The sequence below is a fragment of the Manis javanica genome, chromosome 18, assembly GCF_040802235.1.
Source record: "Manis javanica isolate MJ-LG chromosome 18, MJ_LKY, whole genome shotgun sequence".
NCBI classification, from domain to species: domain Eukaryota; kingdom Metazoa; phylum Chordata; class Mammalia; order Pholidota; family Manidae; genus Manis; species Manis javanica.
In genome coordinates, this window is record NC_133173.1 from 13,822,595 (window position 1) to 13,848,039 (window position 25,445).

Genomic DNA, 25,445 nt, shown 5'->3' on the forward strand with positions numbered 1-25,445 from the left:
GGAGCTGAGAGGCCTCAAGTGAGTGTCTCTACGTGGGGACTCTGGCCTCCTCTGGACGCCAAGGCAGTTAAACAAACCTCTGAGTTTTCTCCATCTCTCTGTTTGACATGACAGGAAGGACCTGAGCCTTTTGAAACAGGCTTCTGCTCTAGAGAAGCAGGTGCCCTCAGTAAATAACGCCTAGATGGCCTTCTATGTATCAGCTACTGCTTCTTACATAAAGTGTCTAAATGACAAAGAGTTTCCTAAAAATGGGCCAAAGGGGATCTCTTCTTTCCACTTTCCCCAACCCCTCCAGAACACTGGGATGACTTCCCAAACAGGTATCCTGTGCTCTGTTTCCACCTGGGTGCTTCCAGAAACCTCCTAGACCAGCAACATTTGCTCATGCCCCAAGCACTTTAAACTCAACATATTGAAACTACGTCCTCTGCCAAATTTTGTGGGGGTTTTTTTCTATCCTACTTCATGGCATCGATGATCAGTTTCTCCAACTGGTCCGCAGTATCCCTAAGCCTTTGCTTTTCTTCTTTCTCCCCTCTCTCACCTCCATCCTTCACCAAATCCTGCTAAATCTGTCTCCAAAAAGTCTCTGGCGCCCTTCTGCACACATTCTCCAGCTTGGCCAGCTTCCCTCCCTCCCTCCCCAGACGACTGCCAGAGAATCTTTATGGAACACAGATCCACTTGCAGCATCCCTCTGCTGCAAGCCACCACTTGTAAAGTCAGGTCCAGTCTCCTCAGGCAAGCAGACCAACCAGCCCAGCACAACCTGCTTTCTGCCAGCCCTCTTTCCTTTATTCTTTGAAGCAATCTGACTATCTCCATTTATTCTTATACTGCCTTCATTTATTCACCCCAGCCCCCAAGCTCTGGCACCCGACAAACTCTTCTAGATCCACCGAGGCCCTGCTCCTCTGCAAGCCCTTCCCTGACCCCACCACGCCAATCTGCCTCCTCCCAGGAGCCCAGGCATTTAACACATGGCCCTAATAAAATCCATGCCACACTGCTGTGTACTTTCTTCACAAACAGCCTCCCCAGCTAGGTTGGGGCTCCTCCAGGACAAGGGCTGTGTCTCACTCATCTTCAGATCCCCAGAGCTGAGCTTGGTGCTTGGCAGAAAGCAGGAACCAGCAAATGACTGCCGAACCTGAATGCTGTACACACAGTCCCAAGAGCTGGGAGGTGAAGATCACGCCTGTGAAATCAGGGCACTCTAAAGCCACCCACTCAGCCAAGTGAAGCCAGACTTCCCCCAGGGCCAGTAACGCCAGTCAACAAGCAGAACCAAACAACACAACTGTGCGTAAACACGCTGTCGACTGTCTCTGCTAACCACATTTTCCAACGGTTTTTGCTTCATGTCCTGGACCAACTGGTTAATCGCTGTTTACAAGTCTCCAACCTGTGTTCCTCTAAGTAAAGAAGGAACGAATATAGACTCTTTTAATTATTACCCTGGGATTCAGAAGTGAAAAGGGCAGCACAAAGCTGAAAAGGTGCACTGTCCCCTGAACTGTCCACTGAACTGTCCACCGATCAGTCCACAGTCCGTTACGGGGAACAGGACATGATCTGTGCCAACTCCCAGCGCCCCCAGGAGAGGCACTGCAGCTGGGGTAAGAGGCACAAAATCCCAGGCACAGACCTGAGGAGCTCTAGGTGAAGTTTAAATAAATGCATCTATGGAAGAAATATCAATGGTGATTAATATTTTGTCATACCCCAACTTTCAAAAAATGTACTGGGGGAAGGAAGCAACAGGCAAAATAACTGAAGTCTAGTGAGAGGAAAATCGAACCATTTTTTAAATGCCATTCGTTCTTACAAGTTAATGATTATATGGATAGATGACGGGTGTAGAGAAGTAAGAGGCAGCAGGGCAACTAGCCCCTAATAAGTATTCAGGACTCCGTAAAAATATTCCTCCGGTTCGTATAAACCTTAATGTTGAGAAAAGGATTCACACAGCCCATGACATCTATTTTTGTAGCATACAGCCCAGAGTTAGCCATATCACTTCTAATGACTTGAGATTCCAGAAGAATTATCACTATGGTAACATTTCAAAATGGCTGTCAAAGTTACCAGGCACCAGTCCACAACAGTTCGGATCTAGAGATTTTACAACAGACCAAGTTATTTTCAAAATTTATCTAATGATTCCACATGCCCAAAAAAGGTTGGCTAGAACCTAGCTAATGGGGTTATTTACAAGCGTGAGGTTAATAGAGCGCCCAGTTCATGATCCACACTCAAACAGTATCTGTTATCACTCTGAATCAAGTTTCTTTTTAATAAAAAGCTTTTAGTATAAAATAATTCATTGATGATTACACTGACATGATAAAATTCTTTAATTTTTTTTGTATGTATTAAAGAATGAGGAAAACAACAAAGGTATAAATTTGTCATAATTTTGTTACTGCAATAACTAACTTCAAATTATTTTACAGAATAGGAATTGATACAAATTATACAAGAGAGAACTCATCTCAGATATTCAGAAATGCTTGTGGGTGGACAACACATTCTACCATTGGAAACATTTACTCAAATTCTTAAAAATCCTCCCATTCCCAGGGGACAATCATTAAGAAACAAGTAATGCCCTGAGCTCCTCATTTTCATAAGAAAACAGAAGGCTGACCTCAAAGGCCAGTTCCGTGTGTACTAGTATGGGGTTCTCAACTCAGACCCAACAGACTCAAAATCAGAATGAGAAAGACCTTAATAATGTGCTTCTCAAACTGCTAGTTGAAATCCTTTGGTAGTTCTCAAATCAATTTAATGCATTTCTCAGCACCATCAGAAAATAGAATAAGACAATATTATGGAACTACTTGGCAGGAAAGGTGAACACTATGTCAGTAAGAAGTGTTTTGGAAACACTTATTTTAGTTATGTACCTATTTTGTCCTGGGGTCGTAATGTAAATCTATGTCTTACTGCGGGACTGGTCAAAACATTTGAAAAACAGTGATGTTGTATGACACCTTTATTTCCAAGAGGTGATGTGCCTGCACACTTAAGACATTAGAAATTTAAGTCCTCCTGGTCTTTAAACATTCTTCCTCTTATGTAATCATGCCTCTTTCATCAATAAAACATTCAACACAAGCATCCAGTAGGAAGAATTTACAAATAAGCATATTTGAGAAATTAAGGGAATCACTGACACAACTTCTGCTTTTTAACTGGGATGTTTCAGACCAGATGCCCTTTAAAAAGGCCCTTGTGATCCCATAAATGTGTAATTACAAAATCATGGACCTGCAGAAACAGGGTGTTTGTTACAAGTGAGAATTGTTCTTTCCAAGGGGTTATGCAGGGAAAACCTTATCCAAGCCTGCCAACAGCACACAGCATTTCCAAGGCCATATACCAAGGGGAGACACACACACACATGTGCGTGAGCATGTGCACACACATGTTGTCCCAAGGGCATTCTAGACAAAGGCACCTTCCAAGGCTTACTGGTCTGTGCTCTTGTAAAGGTCAAAGGTGAATCCCAGGCTTCTAGTTCTGAGAAAGCCCAGTTCTCACTGGGAAAGGCAAGGAGGCTCCCAGCAAATGCCTCCAGGGAGCTGGGAAGTTCACTAGGATCTCACACAGAGCCTGTTCTCATGGAAGGACAGCAGAAGTGGAAAAGTCAACATTAAAACACACACACACATTATGGGGGAATTTTTTTTAACGCAGTAAGTGTAACAAAGAAAACAGAAAGTGGACCATAACCCTATTGTCCAGATAATACCTGTTGACCTTTGAAAAGAATAAAAGCACATGGTAAGAAAATTCAAACAGTGAAAAAAGAGTAGAAGATGAGCCCTGCCAGTCCCATTCCTCGGGAAGAGCGTGCTGACATTTTCTGGGATTCCTTCTGGAAACCTGTTTAATGCTTATACCAGTACCTACTAGCATCTATTTATACATATAGCATATATGCTCTTTTTAAAGTCAGACCTGAAGGATCACACTACACACAATGGTCTGCACCTTTTTTCACTTAATTCATATCAGCATACGAAAATCTAACTTTTTAAAGAACAGCTGTGTAGTGAGAATTCTACTCTTTGGGAATGTAGGAATCAGCAGCAAATTCAATAGGCAATATTTTTTATGCCTACTTTGTAATCCTTTGTTTCTTTAATAATTAAACCTATGGGAATAAAAACACTACAGTGTATCAGCTAGTATTTCACTGCAGAACTGTACTGCATCGAGCTCTGTGCTCAGCCCCTCTCCTTTACTCCTCACAACCACCTTGGAAAGGAGAGAGAATCCTGTCTTACAGAAGAGCCTTAGAAACACAAGCTCTTGGCCAAGGTGTTGGAGCCAGTAGGTAACAGAGCCAAGGCTTTAAGCTGGAACTGCCTGATTCTACCTCCTACTAGAAGAAACTTTCCTGACATAGGATAAAGGTGTTGCCTTACCTTTCAGAGAAAAGGAGGCCCCTAAAAAAAATGCAGAGAGAGAAGGCCAGCAACCCCCCCCTAGCTTTGTTGCCCAGCAGCTGACTTTAGGGGACAGCAGCATGGACTCAACAAGCTGGCGTGGTGAAGGGGAAGGGCAACCCCTGGCCCTTGTTCTGCTGTCCCCTGAACAGGGGCCCTGAGTGCAGCAGTACAGGAGGCGCTCAGGCCCCTGCAGTAGGACAGAAACTGCCCAGGCTGGAGCCGGCCCACCTGTCTACTTATTCCCAATTCCCACCAAGCCCAGTTGGCCTTTCCCAGACAGATAAAAGGATCGGCGATGGACAGGGGCAACAAGGGGTGGGACTTTTCCCCAGAAACCTCACTTCTCACTAAAATGTCTACCTTGAATAGCCATGGGTGTCTTTGCCGATTCAGAAATGCACAAAACAAAAATATGTATTGAAAAAGCGAGTAAAAAGCCATCTTCCACAAGCACAGTGGCTACCTCCTGTTCCTTTCTTCTTTGATGGGAGAAAAGAGGGGGCTCTACTTTGTGTCTGGGGGCCAGATTTGCAGCACAAGCCTCAAGAAGACCTTTTCCAGCCCAGCGGCCCAGCCCAGCTGGCATTCCTTCGGGGTGACTGGGCGCTGGGCCATGGTTTCCCCATCCTCCCGCGGCCCCGCAAGCATGGTGACTAAGCCCACAGGAATCCCAGCGAGTGCCCGACCCACTCGGAGGGCAAGGAGAACATGCGGGCCGGAGGAAGCCACGCAGCTACCCAGGAGCCCTTCGCCAGAAGGAAAACCTGAGTTCCGTGCTTAAGCCCTGAGTACAGTGCAGGATTCACTTCTGTGGCCAAGAGAAAAGAGAAAAGAGGCTACCTACATGCAGGTGACTGCCTGCTGCTCTCTGTGAGGCTCAGGAGAAGCATCTGGACCCCAGACTCAGGCCTGACTTTGCTGAGGGATCATAAAACAGTTTCAGGGTGCACCTTCACCCCTTTGAGAAAAATTCCAATTAAATGCTGGTCGTTTGCCTGAGGGATGCAGAATTAAACTCCAGGTAAATAAACACAAGTCCAGTTTACCCAATAAATAAAAGAAAACAAGAAAAAAAATGAATATACGGCTACACGACCAACTCCTTTTTTCAGGAACCTAATGCATAGTAAACCCAGCAGTCGATGATCTGATTTCAATAAATCATTTCCTGACACTTGATATTTTACTCCCCATATGACTTAAATGTTTTTGGTTATGAAAGAATAAAAAGTTTACTGTAAACCACATCCCTTTCTTCCTTTGCCACAACCTGCCATTCATCAGAGCTAAAGTATCCCCCCCATTTAAAGATATTTTTACAAGATTAAAGATGGGCCTTAGAGAGAACAAACTCTCCGAGTTCAAAATCAGTTACATGAAGGTGCTTGATCACTAATCAGCATCAAAGTTTTGCTCCCCACATGAAAATAATCCATCAATGTCAAAATGAATCCTGCCTAAAAGGGAGGGGGTACTTAAGACTGTGACAAAAAGAACTGAAATTCAGAAATAAGTTGTTGTATAATTAAGCATTTGTAATTTGACCAGACTTATGTCACATTTTCATTTTTCCTTTCACTGAAGAGTCATAAATTTTCTGATCATGTAAAGAAGATGGCACGGAGGAAAAGGAGGGGGCCATGCCTACAGACCCTTTGCTAATCACTAGATGGTTGTACACAGAAGCCCTTTGGTCAGCGCGGGGCATCAAGAATTTGTCAAACATGGTGCCCAGTCTTTTCCAAGACAAGACAGACCCACCAAGTCATTGCTGGGTGGGTGTCCCATCAGATGGTCCACGGGTCCTCCGTGGGAAATGGCATGGTGCTGTAGGGAGAATGACAGGCTATGCAATCAAAGGGAAGCAGGTGAGGATTCGGGTTCACTGCTCAACTGCGTGACACCTTACCATGTCATGTCACATCTCTGTGCCTCAGTTTCATTATCCACAGAGAAGGGAGTGGTAGTATCCACCCTACATGCTGACAAAGGTTAAATGAGAATCCTCACATGGTGCCTGGCACATTATAGTTGCTCAATGAACGCCCCCTGTGATCACAAACACAGTCCTTTCTAAGAGATTAATTGAGAGGAATCCAGAGTCAACTGGGGTCAATTCACCCAGGTAGAGATCTCATGCGGAAGAACTCACATCCCACCTGATCCTACTGTACCCCTGGTGTGTATATACCATGTCCTGGTATCCAAAACAGTCCTGGCATGTGTGTTAGATCAACAGGTACCTTAGACATCTAGCTCATCACAGGACTTTCAGAAGGGGAAAACAGGTTCTAGTCCACAAAACCTCCAAAGGTAGGGGACTCTTCTAAAAGGTCTTCCATTAACCACAGATGAGCAAAAAAATATCCTTCTATCTGGATAAATGCCTGGGAGATAGACATGGATTTTCTTTTTCTATTCAGAAAACACTGGGTTATGTAAAGACATTGGACAAGAAGACAAAGATTCTGACCTAACAGATGCTGGCACTCTGTTTCTACCATCAGATGAGCACCTTTCTCTAGGCACCATTTCCAATGTACTTGCGTGGCTTACCGCACGCACCCATCCCTCTCATTAGAACAAGCGTTCTTAACAGTAGAAAAGCAAACAGGGGAAGGAAAGAGTGTGCCTAGCTGGAGACAGTGGACAGGGGTTGTCCCAGGTTCTAATCCAGCTTGGCCCCCATAACCAAGGGCGTGGCCTTGGCTAAATCTTTCAGTCCTTTTCCAAGTCATAGTTTCCCTCTTGCTATGACTTTTCCAAGGGATTAAGCAGGGCATGTGAAGTTATTTCCTAGAAAGTACTCATGGAATACAAAGTTCTAACTGAACTTCTTTATGTTCTGGTGCCAAAGCCTTTCTTATGCTTTACTAGCAGCACATCCTTGAATAACCAAATGTGTAGATACTGTGCAAGTCTGAAGGGACCCTGCTGTGAGTGGCAAAGAGTGAGACCAGGTGTCTCAGCCTCCGGCTGCCTTCTTTCTCCACTACAGGAAAAGTCCTCCTCTTACTCAGTAAGCCAGAGCATGGCCTTTAAGGGCAAAGTGCTCGGGAGCCATCACATCCAATGGACCCTAACTCAGGCCCCCTCTGAGCTAGAAGACCTACCCCTAGTCAAGTACACTTCCAGACACAAGGTGAAATCAAAAGGGTGCCTCTCTTACAGGGAGGGGATCTCCTCTTAATCGGAATATCAAGTGGTGGAATGGGGGGAAATTCACTATTTTGAGCTGTAACCAGATGAACGTGCTGAGGTCCTTGGAGCAGGGAGCACTGAACTAAATCAGCGATCAGACTAAATGATCTCTAAGCTTCCTTTCCACTCCAAGATTCACACAATGCACAGCAGCTTCACCAGACACTAAGAGCTCCTGCTTCATGATTGTCAGCGCCTGGTTAGAGGCACCACTGCCCCTCACTTACCTACCTGGACACATGACCTCTTCCCTCCAGGAAACTCATCTCTGGGGCCCACACCTAAAACTTCGTTGACATGCAAATCCAAAAAGTTGAGACTCCTTAAAGATCGATCTTGTGAGCTCATAGGTTTTGGTTCATAGAGGATGTTAATGGAATAATTTGGCTGGGGGTAGAAGGGATACAAGACACTTTTTAAAAGTCAATGATTACCTTCTGTAGTTTGCTTTAGTCTATTAGTTCAAAAGTTAATGCATTAAATATAAACTTAAGCAACAAAATAGAATCCTAGAAGAAATGTAAATTTGTTTAATTATTCCCAAATATTAATTACTGAGAAAACTAACTATAGATTCACCTATGGCTCCAAAGCTTTTCCAAGCTGCTAATTAAATTTGCTCTCACTACCATAATAAATATTCTGGGAAACCTTGGGCTTCTGAGCATACTTCACAGGATGAGAGACTCAAACCCACTGAGTTTCAGTCTAATGCTCCAGTTAATAAACAAAAAATGTTAACATACATTTAAAAAATCCAAATGGCTTCATGATGTAGATACTGCAGTATCTTCCCACAATGCTAAATGAAGGCTTCTGACAAGAGTTTAATGAGCTATTATCCAATATCTCCCAGGCTGGAGAATTTTAGCTTCTCCCCTTTACTGAAGAGGTTGCTCAGAAAGCAAGAATCACCACGATCCATGGTAAATGAACTGCCCCACTCAAACACCTTCACTTTTATAGTCTATCACCCAAGTCACTTTAGCAGACATGAAATCCCAGTTAGCTTCAAAACTCCCTCATCTTTCCATTCCTTCAAATGACAATCCCACTACTTTATCTTTGCATCAGTACCAGGAGCTGAAAGGTGCAGTCACTTTAATATTTCTTTCTATCCATTTATGTTACTTATTTGTTTCAGCAGATCCTCTTTGCTACAAATCCTACCTTTGCCCATTCATGTCTGCACACTTAAAATAGATTTAATATTTCTCTAGGCCAAAGATCATACACTTGAGTTTTTTCTTTGACCGCAGGACAGAAGAGACAGTAGGGAGGGAGATGTTTGGAATCCCTTTGTTCTAGAAGACAATTCCAGAGAAAAATTCCCAATAAACTATAAAAAGCTCAAATCAGCATCCCTACATTTCAGATCTAAAGTAAGGGGAAGAAAAGAAGGAACTAAAATGTACTGAACTCATTCTGGTTTCAGGCACTTTACCGAACTTATATCATAAAACACACCTGGTGTCCTGGTGGTACAGGGAGTCCAATGCAGATATGGACCACAAGTCCACACTTCATAATAATCAGGATGTGCGTAATGAACCAGGAGCTCACCACACAGAAGCCAACTCAAGTACTTCAAGGGCAAGAATCACACCTCCTTCTTCATTTTTCCTCCTACAGCACCTGGTGGACATGTACCAGATCGACTTAGAAACCTCCCACCCAGACAAGCAGGAATCCGGGAGGGCTGAGTCCCAGCTCTGTACCACTGCACACCTACAGAGCCCTGCAAAGGCAACCTGCTCGTTCCCCAAGCCTGAACATGTGGGAAGTGCTAAGCCCTCAGAGACAGATTCTTTTTTTTCTCAATCAAATATAAAGTAGAAACCACCAGCTTCTCTCCACCACCCCCACCTCATCCATCAGACAGCAAAGACACCACCTCCTGGGACAGAGCTCAACAAGTCTCTCCCCGGGTAGGACCAAACCTGTGGAGAGCAGTTAGGTATAAATGAGACCTACGCAAAACAGGCTCTGGGGCAGGTGGGAGGCAGGGGAGGGGCCACTGGTTGGGACCTCAACCACCACTCAGACTCCTGTTTTTACGAAATAACATCCTCCACATTCCAAAGACCTTATGAAGTTTTGGAGTGCAACCCACTAACAGGTTGAGGACCGTGTATACAATGCTAGGCAAATAGTATTGAGCAAGTGTGGACATTCTTAGTGAAAGGCCTCAATCTCAGCTTGAGGCAAATATTCTTCCTGTGCAAAGCTCCAAATATGGAACTCTCCCCACTGTCAGCTCTTAGTACTTACTCTCTCCTCTTGACCAACACTGGGGAGTGTCTTGTTACACAGCATAAGTTGTCTGTGTGTGTGTGTGTGTGTGTGTGTGTGTGTCTTGGAATGTCGTGTGTTTTTATCTTATCTCACACAAAAATCATAAATTTCTTTCATCTCATATTGCCTAGCATGGAACTTGCACAAAAGATGCTGACCAATGGGAACAATGGAAACTTTGTCCAAGTACTGAGTGTGAAAACCTGCACAGACACATCAAGACCTAACCTAGATCTGACTTATAATCCACACCTCTCCACCATTCTCTTTTCCCACAGGAATAGCAGGGACATAATATATTCACTCTCATTTCATTAGTGATGCTGGATTTGCATTAACAAGAGTGGTAGCAGAAGACCCAAAATAATTTACTACTCAGCAGAGATGAAAAACTCACCTAAACCATAAATGTGTACACATACTCTCTCACACCCTTGCTCACTCAATAACTCTTAAACTCTGTTATTTAATTGGGTTACTCATTCCAGCTAGAACAACTTTGGTCATCTAAAAATATTTTATCAATCCCTTCACGCAATCCCTGTCCCGATGAGGACTAGGATTACGGAGGCAAGCCTGGTGCCGAAGAAGCAGGAATTAAACAGGTGCTCAGTCTCACACAGGCACTACCTACCCTGAAGGAGGACTCCTTCCCTCCACCCAGCCTCCCCGTGTTCATGAGAAACAAACCACTCAAATGATGCAAGGGCCAAGCCCACATGGGAGATGGATTTGTACAGATTATCTCCTCCAGCTGGGGAGGTAGAGAACCAAAATTGATCAACAGGGCACAAGTCCTAACCCACAAGTGGTTTATTATCTATTTGGAGAAAGAGACAAATAGCAAGTTAGGAAGGTCTTCTGAATCCACTGGTAGAGTACAGGGCGAAACGATCACTGACTAAAGCACATGGCACATGAGTGACGCGCAGGCACATGAGCCACCCACCAGGGAGGTGTGGCGACATCTCCTGGAAGAGCAGGCCTGAGCCAAGCCGTGAAAAGCAAGCAGATGATAGGAAGGAGGAAGCCGTAAAGAGAAGCTGATGCCTTCTCCAGCTGAAACTTGCTGTGCACACACACCAGAGCCAGATTACCTAGAACAAAAATGCACAGCAAAATACACTTAGCTCTCACCCTACTGAGAAAATATTTTAATTTCTCTTTGATCATTCCAAAAGTGCTTCTGAGCCCAAAGCACTTCAGTATCATGGTAGAAATCAGTTACTTGCTATGACAGCAGAAACTCTTGCTGGACTGTCAGTTTGCTCAGATTCTGGATGAGGAAAAGCTTACTTTAGTTGCTGAAAAGAATGACTTAAAGGAACTTAAGTTCATTCAACACAATTGTGTTACGTCTGTGTTTCACAAAGCACTTACGTATAATTCACTTTGGGAAGAGCAAACGCCAAACCAGAAAAAGTCACTTCAAAGATACAAGACAAATCCTATCGGATTTTGTACTCTCCGTGCTTTCTCTTTCATTTCCTTTTATTTCCTTCTACCCTGTTGCTCAAGTGCTTCAACCAGCCTCCCATCCTACATCTGCTACCAGGCCAGGAGCTCTCTGGAGCCTGTGAGTCATAGCTACCTCCCAGGGATCCAAAGCCCACCCTTCTAGAACCACTCTGAGCCTGTCCCTAAAAGTAAGGCTTTGCTCTTCCAGGAGACATCCCCAAATCTCCCCTCTGAATGGCTCATGGGCTTGTAAGTCATTCATGTGCCACGTCCATTAGTCAGCGATCCTTTCCCCCTGTACTCTTCCAGTAGTTTCAGAAGCCCTTTGAAACATGCCATTGCAAGTCTAGGACACTATCTCCACTGTCTGTCAGTGTCACTGGAAGCCAGGGCCAGCAGATCCATTCTAGGTCCCCAACACTGTAATCTCTCCAAAAATGAATCTCAGAGCTAGAGGGAAATTCAAGGCTCACATGGTTCAGAAGATGAGGAGACAGAGGAACAAGGAGGGTAAGTAGCTGACTGCAGGCCATTAGGACAAGCTGCAGTGGAGCAGGTCTGGTCAGTGTTTTCTGTAATACATGATGATGCTTATATGTACACAATTTTCATGCAAATGCCATCTGATGATGAGGCAGGACTGCCCCTTCTCCCTCTTGCCATTTGATTACCCAGCCACCCAATTCTCTAGCCTGGTATCAGAGATGAGAAGGTACTGAGAAAAGTGTGCATTTAGGGTGATATGGTGGAGGAATTTGAGACTGGAGTTACAGGAGGTGGAAGAGCTGGCATATGAAAGCCCGGACTTCACTCTTCTGAATGCACGGTGTACACCAAACTCATTTACAAAACTGGAATCTGAACTGCCTCACAGTGAACCATTCACAAAACCACTCACCTTTTATTGATTAGCTGAAGTAGGGTCTGAACACCATCCCAATTACCATTTCTCTCTAATGACCACTTAAATCCCTTCTCACACATCTTCCATAGCTCTTTATCTATACTCTGAGGCTTTCCATGAATTAGGATAATAGTGCCCAGCAAGACAGAATTGCAGTTTCACAAATAAACAATATAAACCTTCCTGTGGGACCAAATCAAGTTGAGGGCCCAAAGTTCCCCAACCCCACAGTGTTGCCATGAAGTTCAGTGAGTCTATGGCTGATGCCTAATGCTTCCACAGCATGGTAACGGGCAGAAGGCACAGTGAGACACTGAGAGGTGTCATCTCTGTCCAGCCATCAGCACATTTAAAATTAAATTAATCCTGCAAAACAAATTCCCTTAAAATGGCCAGCTGTTAAGTTGGCTTTGGCTGTTTTATCAATGGCCTATCAATAAAACTTGCTTTATTTAAGCAAATGCAGTTCACCCTTCTAACTTCTGGCATCCAATGGCTTTCCAAGGAGAGCTTTTTCTCAACAAACAAGAAATATCTGTTGAGCTAAAGAAGCATTCTTCTGAGGAAATTATGCATTCTTGAAATTCTACTCATAAGCAACTATGATGTCAAGATCCTTCCAGCTTCAACTCCTGCAATGACCCCCAAAAGGATGGCCAAAAATGAGACGGCGACTGGGGAAGGAGAGGCAGGAAATCCAATGATCTTGGAAGAAGACACCATCATCCAGACAGTGCCCCCTTCTCCATGCATGAAACTATAAAGAGGGAACGAGCACAGATATCCCATTCCACATCTAGGTTTCTCTCTCTTTGCCAGGGTTAGAAAGCATGAGATAGAGACACATTTTCCCCAGCCTTGCTTAAAACCTGTGCCAAACCTTCTTTGACACAGTTATTCAAAAGCTTCTAAAAGAAGTATCAATGTATTGCAAACTAATCCAATCATTTCAAGCTCACCAAGGAAGAGAACAAAAATAGATCTCTACAACCTATCTGAGGAATAGTCTAAGAACCAGAACCTAATGATATCATCTACTTAGCAAAGCATAAGGGGCCCTTCAGAGGTCAAGAAATCAGAACAGAAACATCATACTAGGTTACAACCCCACGAACAAAACTATCCTTTCCTGGACCTTGGGATCTGACTAGTTTCCATTTGTCTCCATATCACCACTAGTAACTTTTGGTGGGTGGAATATCCTAATTCAAACTCTAAGGCTACCCAAGAAGTGTTTTTAATAATACAATCTTCATCTTGCCTTTTTTTGTATTATAGGCTATCTACTTCCCAATCTTCTTTTATTTTTTTCACGCCTTTTTTTTTTTCACTACCAAGCCCAACTCCCTGGTCTCAGCAGCTGCTGAAAACCATCCGAGCACTTTGCATCTCTCCGGAAATCCAGAATGGTATCCTCAGCTCACAGATCTGCTGCCAAGGGCAGATGTCCATGCATCGCAGCTGGGTCCTCCTCCCCAGGGGCCCCTGGGCAGGGACAGCTCAGGGCCCAAGGGCCGGGCAGCCTTAGTCTCACATGCAAGGCAGCCAGGCCTGCCTGTACAGGCTCCAGCAGCTATATGCTCGCAAACTTCATCCATGTCCCTTCATTAGGACCTGTAAAAACATATTGGAGGCAGCTGCATGTTGGGTCAGTCTGCACGGCCTTTCTACACAAAGCTACGAGTGCTGGGCCACACAGAGTCCCCTAACACGCTGCCTCTGTTCCCATCCCACGTGGATTCTATGAAAAATGGCATGAAGAAAGGAGAGAGGACTGGGTGGTTGCCTGGAACGGGGGCAAAGAAACAAAAAGTGACTTCTGTTTAATAATGAGATGAAACAGAAGCCGGGCTTCCGGGAGAGGGCCTGACATTCCTCCCAACATTTTCCCACCCACCTGATCCTCTGAACGGAAGGAAGATCTGAAGGAGAACAGAGAGAGCCAGTGTTTGTTCCTGCCCTGGGGGTGAGAGGGGAGAAATGAAATAAACCAAAACAGCCAAAACAGGAGAAGAGGCTGGGTGGGAGAATGAAATGGTATGCACACATGCACACGCATGCACAGCTAGTATTACCCAAAGAAGACAATGAACAGGCACATGCTCCGGCCTTTACTATGTGAGACCTGCAGTGGTCACAAATAAAAACATACGTCCTTGTTATCTTTACCAAAAATTGTGCCCACTCTGTAACCTCTTTACTACTCTCTGCAAAAGGAAAAACAAAAACACACATTTAAAAAAGATAATATTTAGTGTTGCATCCAACAAGAATTTCGTGTTAATATTTCTTAAATTCTACCCAACACTAAGCCTGCAAGCAGAATAAATTCACAGTTTGATAAACACATAATAGAGTTTACATGTAACTATAGAGGCCCCACCGGCATCCCCAGTACAGATGTATGTACCTCGCTGAATGTTCTTTAAAGATAGGGCTTATCTGGACAGACCCAAGAATTTGAACAATTTGGATTAAATTAGCCAGAACCACTCCTACACTGTGCTATGGTATTTGTGATAATTGAATTTTTGCAATTTAGAAAAAGACCATTTAAGATATGGCAGCAAACATACACAGTCCATCCAGTTTAATGCTCCGATTTTTAGATGATCTCAGAATGCAATTCTTAGATAGTTCAGTTCCATTTTAAAGAAGGGTAGCAGCTGCTACCATATTCCAAGAACTATTATGTGCTGGGCAGTCTGCTGGTGCTTTACAAGCTCTGTTGCTCACCCCTCTTGCACAGAGGAAGATGAGGCTCAGGAACCTCATCCCAGCACCTGGGAGGATGTGAGGTTCATGGATCCTCTCAAATCATCAACTGTTCTAAACCTTTTCCATATGATGTCACTTGATCATACTGGAATGTTGTTTATTAAAAAGTTCATTTTGTATAAATTATATATTCTTGAAAACATCAATATTACCATGTCGTTATGGTCCGCAGGGGAAAACCACACCTTCCAGGAGTGGAGTAGCCTAAACATATCTGAATGCCAGTCAAATAAGGGGTGGCAGGCACATGAGAGTCATTGCTGTCTCAACAGACCCCACAAGATTGTCAGGGATAGATAGCCTGGAAATATCAGGAGAGAGGCCCCAGCCAGCCCCATCAGCACCCTGAGGGCTACAGAACAGTGGCCGAGCTAACCCTGTAGGAGTCTGGTCCTACTGGACAGCCATTCTTCCCTGCCCATGACTTACTCTTCCACCGGCCCCAGAAGCCCTCATCACTCCTTGACCTGAGATGACAAACATCTCCCCAAGCTCCGAGGATTGCTCAGCCCTTCTGGCTACAACTGCAGTGCAGGTCACATGGTTACTGGGGCTCTGCAGGGAGCTGCTTTTCCAAAGACAGAGAGACAAGCCACGGGAACTAGACAAAACCCCAGCTCTCATTATAATGTTTGGCTCCAAGTCATATGGTAGCCAGTGACAAATACAGACTGGAACCCAGAATAGTCTAGATTTTGGATATCCACCTGGTTTTCTTCTTCTACAGAAAAGATCTCCATATTTCTTAAACCCAGATTCCCAATTTATGCACAGTGACAAACAGATGTCGACTCTGTTTACTATCTGGTGTGTTAGAGGCAGAAAGATTGCATCTCCTGCTGCTGGGATTCCTGCAACACTGCGGCTATTCCTCATTTCCTCAGGTCACTGGGCATTCCATCTAAGGATGGTGCTCAGAGACCACCCCCTCTTCATATAGCCTGAGTCCCAGAGTCACATCAAGTGCTAGAAGAATGCATGTTTCCAAGCCATGGCTTCCAACCCCACCATGAACCAAACCTAACTTTTGAATGATCCTACGCACTCGAGTTGAGCAACACAATCAGGACAAGACGAGCCATGGGCCCCACATGCCCCAGGGCATCCCCCACTCTCGTTGAGAATGTCACACTGCATGCACACATGAGAAAAGCAAGGTAGAAACATTAATGCAACAAAAGAAAGAGGCTTTTTAAAAGTAGGAAGAAACAAGAATGATCTTACAAGTAGGGCTTAACTGGTGAGATGTGAAGGGACTCTGGATATTTTCCAAACACCTTTAGAATTGCAGAAATCACCCTACGAGAGTCATTCTGGAAGCTTTTTCATTGCTAAGATAAGATCCCTATTAAAAAAACAAACTTCTGAAGGGAGCCCAGGAGAGTGGCACCTTAATTAGGTGACAATTAGGCAAGAACAAAGCCTTCTGGGAACAGAGCGCACAAACTAAGAGGTGGGGTAGGCTAAGAGGTGTCCCCGAGAGACAAGGACACAAACTGCTTCACCATCTTGGTAACAAGCGTCGACAGTCAGGGAGAACAGAATGTGATCTCCACGCTTGACTATAAAAGGCATAGAAATGAGGCCCAGGGGCATGTGACCCCCCGTCTAAATAAAGATCGCCCCCACACTGGGAGCAGCTGACCAGAGCAGGGACCTTTCAGGGGAATAGAGACACACTCCTACCAACACCACCAAGCCAGAGCCCGCTTGACTGACTTCTCCTCCAACACCCCTCTCTCAGCCCCACCTGCCAAGGCAGGTCCCCACCCTGATTCACCTGGCAGTCTAGAGGGCTAACAGCAGACCACAGAGTGGTTCACAGAAACAAATATCCCTATAGGGCAGTTAAAACTTGAAGAAGTGTTAAGATGAAATAATGCACACTGCATGCACGGGGTCTCAGGGCACAGCAACTGTGCCCCCCACCTCACCTGAATCCAGCAGGTGATTCACAAACCCTTAAACAAGTCCCCCACCTTTAGCTGGTGGGCCAGAAGTACCCATCGGTAAGAAAATGAGGAAGGGGAGAAATTCCACTTTACACACCAAAACACCCTTGGTGAGGAGGGTCTGATAAGCAAGAGCAGGAGAACTTATATGGGCCATCAGTGAGACAGCAGTAAAATGTTTCCTTTTGTCAATAAAGGGAGCCATTTACTGCCTTCTCATGCGAAGGCCCCAATCTGCTATTTTCCTAGTTTCTCATTTTGAAGGCAGTAGGAAATGCAACAAGCTCTGAGACTGCTGTTCCCAGCCAATGCCCTTTTAATTGAAATGAGGTGGCACTGCCAGCAAAGCCAGCTCCCAACACGTCCAGGCTCGCCACCTCCATTGATTTCCTGGCAAAGACCAGGCCTTCTCACGGGCAACACGGTGATTTGATTAGACCACAAGCTGTTCATCCTGATGGGTTAAAAAGTACTTGGAGACTAAGTTTAGCCGTAAGATTTGGGATTATTTGGGGAGGGGTTGGGGAGGAAGGGAAGGATCTATACCTGAAATTAAGTACCAGAAAGCTCCTGTGGCAGGCAACCCCCAGGCACCAATTAGACAACCCACTGAGCAGCAAGGGAACGACAGGCACACGAAGAGGATGCACCTCTGATCCCTCCCTGGACGTGGTCGGCCTTCAGCAAATGATGGCTAGACAAACAAAGAGCAGCACAACAGGCTTCCGTCTTTAAGATGAGTTTCAGGCTTCTCCGTCATCTTTGGCCTTGAATCGTTCTGACGAGGGAAAGGCAGGAAAAGAGCTGCCACCCATGGGTGAGCCTCCCTGCCAGCCAGGAGCTGCAGACCATTTTGGTGACTGTGCTCCTGGGGAGCGATGACCTTGAAGATAACACAGGAAATATGCACATTGCATAATCCTAGGCTCTTCTGCCTCACAGAAGACTGCTACTACACACTGCCTTCTGCTCAAGGGGGAAGATGTAGCTTCCCGACAATGCATCTTCCACAAAGCAGGGGCTGGTCTCACCCCTGCAATGACGGCCATGCCCTCCAAAGAGTGGAAGGACCTGCCCAGAATTTACTCAGTGGGGGGAAAGGGACGCTGCAAGGTTTCTGCACTCCAGTCTGCAAAGTCCTAACATTGTCCAGTGAGCAGTGGGGGCCAGCTGGTCAGCATGGAAGAGCACCACTGCTGGCCATGGACGCTGCAGGCAGGAGGCAGGGAGGTAGCTTCTGAGTGCATGGCCAGTGTCACTGGGTTTCACAGGCTCCGACTACAGGATTGCCAGTGGGGGACCCAAGGAGAAAGGGGAGCAGCTCACCAAGCTGGGCAAAGGCCACGTCACTGAATGGGCAAAGGGAAGAATGGAGGCAGATGGAAAGGGCTTGGTGTCTAGTTGGAGTTGGAAACATGCCATGACACTCACGTTTCTGACAGGGGAGCTGGGGCAGTGAGAGTGCTGCCCACGCACAGAGGGAATGCCACAGGCTGGAAAGGAGAGAGCACGGCAGGCCTTCAGACGCTGCACACCGTGGCTGCCTGGACACGCATGGATCCATGGAACTCACAGAGCGGTCTGGGCGGAGATGGCATTTGGAAGCCAGATGCAGAAGGAAGGGTGCTGAAGCACCAGGGGATGAGACATTCTGGGGGGGACAAGACAGTGAAAAGAGGACCTGGGATGGAACCCTGGAGGCCACCAGCTATTCAAGAAGGGACTGAGGAAAGAAGGCTGAAAAGCAGCAGCTATAGAGAGAGGAGGAGAATCCGAAATGATGTCAGAAGGCGAGGGAGGTGGAACCAACAGGCCCAATGTCATGTGACATTTACTAAAAGGAAAAAGCCATACACAATTTTTTAAAGGGCCAACCACTCACGCTTTAGGAATGACTAAAGCCTGCATAAAACCACCCCTCAAAATCGTAAAACAACAGAGAAACACGGCACAGAACCCCTAGAGTAGTAATTTCCTTAATGAGGCTGTCTACAAAGCTGCCTGCCACCGCAGAGTCAGGATAGAAAAGAGGGAGTTGAAAGGAGAGCATCAAGTGAAAACCTGCAAATCAGCACCCTATGATTGAGCGTTTTTCTGTTATGTTGAAAATTGCACACACATCCTTGGCTTGACATCTCTCTCCAGATGTTCTCCCTACTTCCAAAGCCAGCCCTGAGAAGAATGGCTGAGTGGGATTCTTCGGCACATCATCTCTTCAAATGGCCATCTAACCACTTAAGTTGACCTCAAGGTAGACCTCCTGTCCAGACTCAGTGCCCTCCCCTCGGCTCCCTAAATGAGTCCTGAGTGCTCTGGCTGCAGAGGTGCAGGAAGAGCAGAGCCCTGCAGCGTTCAGCCAGACATCGTGGGGCAGAACCTGCGGCCACAGAGGAAATGCTCTGAAGCAGCGCTAGCCAATAGAGGCAGGATGCAAGCCACATCTGTATAATGTCAGATTTCTAGTAGCCACGTTAAAAAGAAAATAAAAAACAGGTGAAATTAATGTGAATAACACATTTTACTTCCTCTATTATTATGTTCAAAACAGTATCATCTCAACATGTAATCAACATACAAAATAAAGGTGATAGCTTACTTTTTTCCCCCATGCTACATCTTTGCAATCCAGTGTGTATTTTACACTTAGAGCAAGTCTCCATCAGAGAGGCCACAGTCCAAGTGCTCAATAAGCCACTGTTGGCCAGTGGCTTCTACCCTGGACAGTGCAGTTCTCAAGGGAATCTCCACAAAGGGAAAGAATCCTGATTCAAATAGAAAATCTCCAGGAGACGTGCCTATGCTTGAGTGTTCAGGACAAAGTGAGAGGAAGGCAATTTCCCTGAATACTGTTATTAATTTTAAAGAAATGCTCCATTGTGAAATCACAGAAAAGCATCAGCAGGAACAGCACAGCTGGATGAGGAGGAGGCTGCAGGGCATGGCGGTGAGGAAGCAGGGGCCCAGCCAACAGGCCTGTCTGTATCCACTGTGCCAGCGCAAGGCCTGATTTCTAACCCCCGTTCCTTTTTCATGGTGCTCTTTCTCCTTGTCCTTTTACCCTTCCCACAGCCCTATGAGGAAGGCAGGATCTACCCCATTTTCAGATGAAGACACTGAGGGACAGGCAATTTAAATTACTTGCTCATTTCCAGGCATGGCTACTAGACATGGACCCAGAACTCTGGCCTCGCCCCTGTGCTCCAGGCTTCTTCAGTGAGCAGCTGGTCAGAAATCGCCACAGATCCACCCTGGGACGAAAGTAAATATCAGCCAAATCACGGACCAAGGGCCCACAAACGACTTTTCAAATGACTTTTTTTAAGACTGCATCTGTAAACTTTTCATACAGAGCTTATGAGTTTTCAAAACAGTGTTACACACGTTTGGCCCCCACTAAGGAATAATAAGGGACTTCCCTATGGAACATTCTCAAGATGCCCAAAAAGGCTGGCTGGTCCAAGGTCACCCAGGTCTCTTACACCACATCCAACATCTTCCCAGTAATATGATACCTCCCTTGATGATGCCTTTTCTTTTAAAAAAAAAAATGTTTAAATGTTAAGATTACTTAAAAATATAGTTTGCTGTTTTCTCAAAACCAGTGAGCAACCTAATGACAGGACACAGTTTGAATCCATCATCAGTATGACTTCAGCACAGCACCTTCCTCCAACCCTAGCCAACAGGGATTCTCCAAGTGGCCTAATGGCATTCTCAGCTCTTCAAGATCCTGGTTGCAGCCAATGGAACCCCATCCCTTACTAATCAAATGTTCCAGCACACACTGGGCCAGTGATAGAGAGCATTTAAGTGTGTGCTGGGTCAGAGAATGCATCCCTTTCCTGTTTGCATCCTGGCTGGGGGGCAACTAAACAATGGCCACCTTGTAGGGCCTGGCCTTTGACTTGTTTATTTTACACACTTCACAGTTTAGGCAAGTCTACCAGTCTGCGACTTCTTGATTTTTTATGACTAGCTAGAGCACAGGGGCTCATTGAGTCTTTAACTGGGCCAACCATTAAATAATAGCTATTTATAGCTATCACACTGACTTCCAACCAGTGAGGGGAATCTTTCTGGCCCATATACCTAAACACTGCTGAAAGCAATAAGGCAAAGGCCTGGAGTTGTGCTTTAATACTGAACAATCTGATTCTCAAGGTACTGATCACAATAAAGGAAGATATGGGCTATTCTCATTGGGCAATAAGTATATTGCAGATAAATAAACAAAAAGCCCCAAAATACCACTACCTTACTCCCAAGAGCAGTGAACACATTTCGAAGTTCTTTTACTAAGTGATTTCATAAGATTTGCACAATTCTTCAGGAAAGAGGTAGAAGGAAAAAAAAAAGGAAACAGAAACCTGGGGTGTACAAACGCATTCCACTACAGAGCTACCTGCAAGTACAGCCTGAACCTGGGATTCCTGGACACTGGTGCAGGACACCCCTACCTTGGCTAGGTGCTCCATCATAAGCCAGGACACCTAAGCATCATGATGTCATCACTAAGGACCAAGGATGGGGTAGGTCACCACTTTCACACAATGTGAATTAGCTCTTCCCTTTTCCTTTATTCAACCATATTCCAAGTGTATTTGTGCTAAGTGTATTACTGCTATACCGAAAAACTTCCTCTCATACCAACGATGAAAGAGTTGATATGCAAGCTGCCCGTGATTTCCAGGGTTTAGGCACTTCCAAGCATACCAGCCCACCTCATCAGAAAATCAAAACCAAACGTCAGCAAGCTTCTAGCCCAGAAGTGCAGTAGGTTATTTCAAGTACATGATTTGAATGGTCTTAACAGCAAGGCATGAAGGCCTCCAGCCATGCCACAGTCCTACGCGTTTCCCAGATAAGAAAGAGGGCCAACCAAGACCCCCACTTTCCACACTGCAGGCGGGCCACATCCTAAACGCCGTACAACTCCTACCGCCCAGCAGAACTGGAGCATTAAGAAGAGGGGTGAGGGCAAGAGAGAGTGGGGAGACAAGGGGCAAGGGTGGGATGTGTCTGAGAAGGAGGGAAGAGAGAAACAGAAGGAAAGCCACGATCAACAGCATTCTTACTTTTCTGGCAGCGATTTGTCGTCCAACAGCGGTAGTTGTACTCGTTGTTGATGGTGGTCTTCTCACACAATGGCTTCTCCTCCATCGTCCCTGGACACAGGTCCCCGCATTCCTTTGGGGGTTTGTTCCCCACGATGTAGTTATTGGATACGGCATCCAGGATCAGGGACCAGTCCACGGTGGAGAGGTAACAGAGGTCGGCATTCTTCTCGATCCTGATGGCCCCCCGAGTAATGTTCCTCAGGTTGTAAAGCCCAATATCCTTGAGGTTGGTCATCTCGAAGATGACCAGGGCGTAGTTGTAGAAGAGTTTCCAGCCTCGGATGACAGTGAGGTTCGGGAAGAGGTCACCCAGGCTCTCGAGGCCGGCCACGCGGAACAGCAGCAAGTATTCGGTGATGACTGTGAGCTTGGGGAAGCGGTAGCTGCGGTAGTCCTCGGCCTTGGAGATGAGCAGGATATGGAGGTAGCCCTCGATCACCGTGCAGTTTTCCAGGCGCTTCAGCTGCTGATAGTCGTTGCGGATGTCGATGCCCGGCCCGCAGACTGAAGGGAGACAAGAGGGCAAGGGCGGGAAAGGTATGAGTTAAAAGGCAATTACTTTTAAAACTATTTTCTGTCTCACAATATGATCGGTTTTCAGGAAACCTATATTATCATTGAAGAAATAAGATTCGATTCCTTGCTGTAGATGTGGGCTGCAGGTTGATTATCTGGCGTAGCTAATGGGTCAGCTGTCATTCATGAAGTGCCTACTCCGGGCCAGACACCTTGCAACATGCTCACTGACCATGGGAGATGCTGCCCCATCCTACTAACATGCAAACCGCAGCTTAGAGCACAGGAGCACATGGGAGAGTCAAGGATGCAGTCCAAGCAGGCCTATGTGGGTTCCACAGCCTTTCTGCAGAGCACCAGTGCCCAGTGTCAGAACAAGCAGCTCAGCAGCCAAGTAACAACTTACTGCTGCATCCAGCCTCAAGGACACAATGCAATAAAGTCTAAACTGGAGAACACTCACTGTGATCTGGAAAGCAGGGACCCAAAGAGCATGCTCCCATGCTTCCTGTTGACATTTGACACGGGCCAGGTGACCTAGCTTTCTCCCCAATACTGCATGAATGCAGATGTAAAGGCTAATTTAGCAGAAAGATAAGAACATACAGTTTATATGAATAAAAGAGGTGTACAATTCTAACTTCAATAAAGTATTAATCAAGAAAGCATGTTTCCTAGGAAAAGGTTAGGTAGCAGACAGCAAAAAAAAATAGTAAAAATCATCAATATCTCAACATCCAAAGATAATCACTAACGCTACCTAGGCCAATTGCCCTTTCTCTATAAATAATTTAAAGTAAAGGAAATCAGACAATGATATAGCATTTTCAAACATACTTCCTTCACTTAACACAAACATTTTACCAAGTCAATAAATATCCTGCTACATCATCATTTTAAGAAAGACACAGTAATTCTAAGGTATGACTATGAACCAGGAGTTCTTCCATTTTTTAAACCAATTCCCATTTGTTGGATATTTTGGTTATCTCTAATTTTTCACATCATTAAGCACACTCCAGTGAACATTCTCTGCAGATATCCAAGACTATTTTCTTAGGATAAATCCTAGAAGTAGAATTGCTCAGCCAAAGCCTTTGCAGATTTCAAAGGCTTTTTTTTGGCAGCAAAACCTTTATTTATCCCATTTTATGTTAATATTCATATGTTTATAGGGGAACTATTAGTGTCCTTGAGCATAGGGCATTATGCTAGACCCTGCCAGGCTATTACAGAATATACAGGGTAGGGGCCATATTATCTTTCTTCCTTTTTTTTTTTCACAAGAAAAACATTGTGGTTACTACATTCACCCCTATTATCGAGTCCCCCCACATACCCCATTGCAGTCACTGTCCATAAGTGTAGTAAGATGCCAGTCCCTATTTGCCTTCTCTGTGCTACACAGTCTTCCCTGTGACCCCACACACACCATGCACTACAGATTTCAAAGGCTTTTGATAAGCCAGCATCAGTACTAGAAACTTCATTTTATTTTTTAAATTCTAGACATACATACACAAAAAAAAACCTTGATTAATATCCTATTTTAGGATTTAATAATCTATAAAACTGCCCATTAACACTTCTGTTAAGTGGAGTTTTCTGATTGATGTAATTCACTAATTTATGAAGCACCCAAGATGTAGGACAGTGTGCAAATATGCAAATAACCAGTGCCCTGCCCTCTGAAGAGGTTCGGGGTGAAGGCTAGGAGCTGAGACCCGTGATAAACAGCTGTTATTCAAGGCAGGGGGTGTCAGTGGTGGGCACACTGCAAGTCCGCTCTAGATGTGAACCAAACAAAGTGGGGAAGACAGGGTAACATGGAGCTTCCTGCACAGAGAAGGTCTCTTCTACTGCAGCGCCGAAGGGAGGTCTGCACGTGTGCTGGTCCCTGAAGGATGGGTGGGATTTAAAACTGGGCACGACATTCCAGAGGGCAGAGAAAAGGCAAAACAAGGACAGCAAATCTGATGGTCAGAGACAGAGAAAAGAGCCGAGGAAAGGAGTTTGGTACAGCTCAAGGCATGAAGGATCTCACGTGGGAGTGGGAACTTTCATCTCAGGAATGAGGCTCCTCTCAAGACTTCTGAGTGGGAGAGAAGCCCAAGCAAGGCCGTTTTTAGAGGAGTCATCTGGCGGCTGAGTGCAAGATAGAATCCAAGTGGAGCAGGGGAGGGAGAAGGGAGCTGGATGGAGTCCAGCGGGGGGGTTATAACCACAGACAGAACTGGACAGAGACAAGGGGAAAGTGGAGGTGGGGCACCAGGGCCGAGGAGTAGGTGAAGCTTGAGAACCTAGAGCTTGAAACTTCCTTTTCTCCAGTTTCCTCCTTTTACTGATGAGAAAACAAAATCTCTAAGACACAGAAGAGAATGAGAGAAGCCCACTCAGAAACCCCTCCATGCCGGACAAAGGGTGTGTGGAAGCTGTGGAGGCATCACTGTGTCTCATCTCCTGTGATGCTCTAACGTCTCACACTACGTAATATCACCACTCGGAAAGTGAGGAAATAGGTGAGAAGCTAAATCATTCAAATCAGATCACACCTGTAAGAGGCTGGCCCCTTCACAGCAAAACCCGACACCAGGTTTTTGGATAGTCGCAGCCCCTAGCATCTTCATCCCCTGGCTACCCCCAACTCCCTCCAAGTAAGTTTGTGCCACAATAGTGATACGGGAACAGCTCTTAGAAAAGCCCCCAGTGATATCATCAAAGCTGATGGCGGTTCCTTCTCCTCATCCAGACTCTTTCAGTT

The 25,445-nt window shown here is 45.5% G+C and overlaps 1 protein-coding gene across 2 annotated transcripts in view; it reads right to left on the minus strand.

The window, feature by feature from the left end:
- IGF1R (insulin like growth factor 1 receptor) overlaps positions 1-25,445 on the minus strand; it is a 273,065-nt gene that overhangs the window by 203,035 nt on the left and 44,585 nt on the right. For both annotated transcript variants that reach the window (XM_037000618.2, XM_073227272.1), the window contains exon 2: positions 22,127-22,672. In XM_037000618.2, coding sequence (XP_036856513.2) covers positions 22,127-22,672 — 546 coding nt within the window. The remainder of the gene's footprint in view (positions 1-22,126; positions 22,673-25,445) is intronic.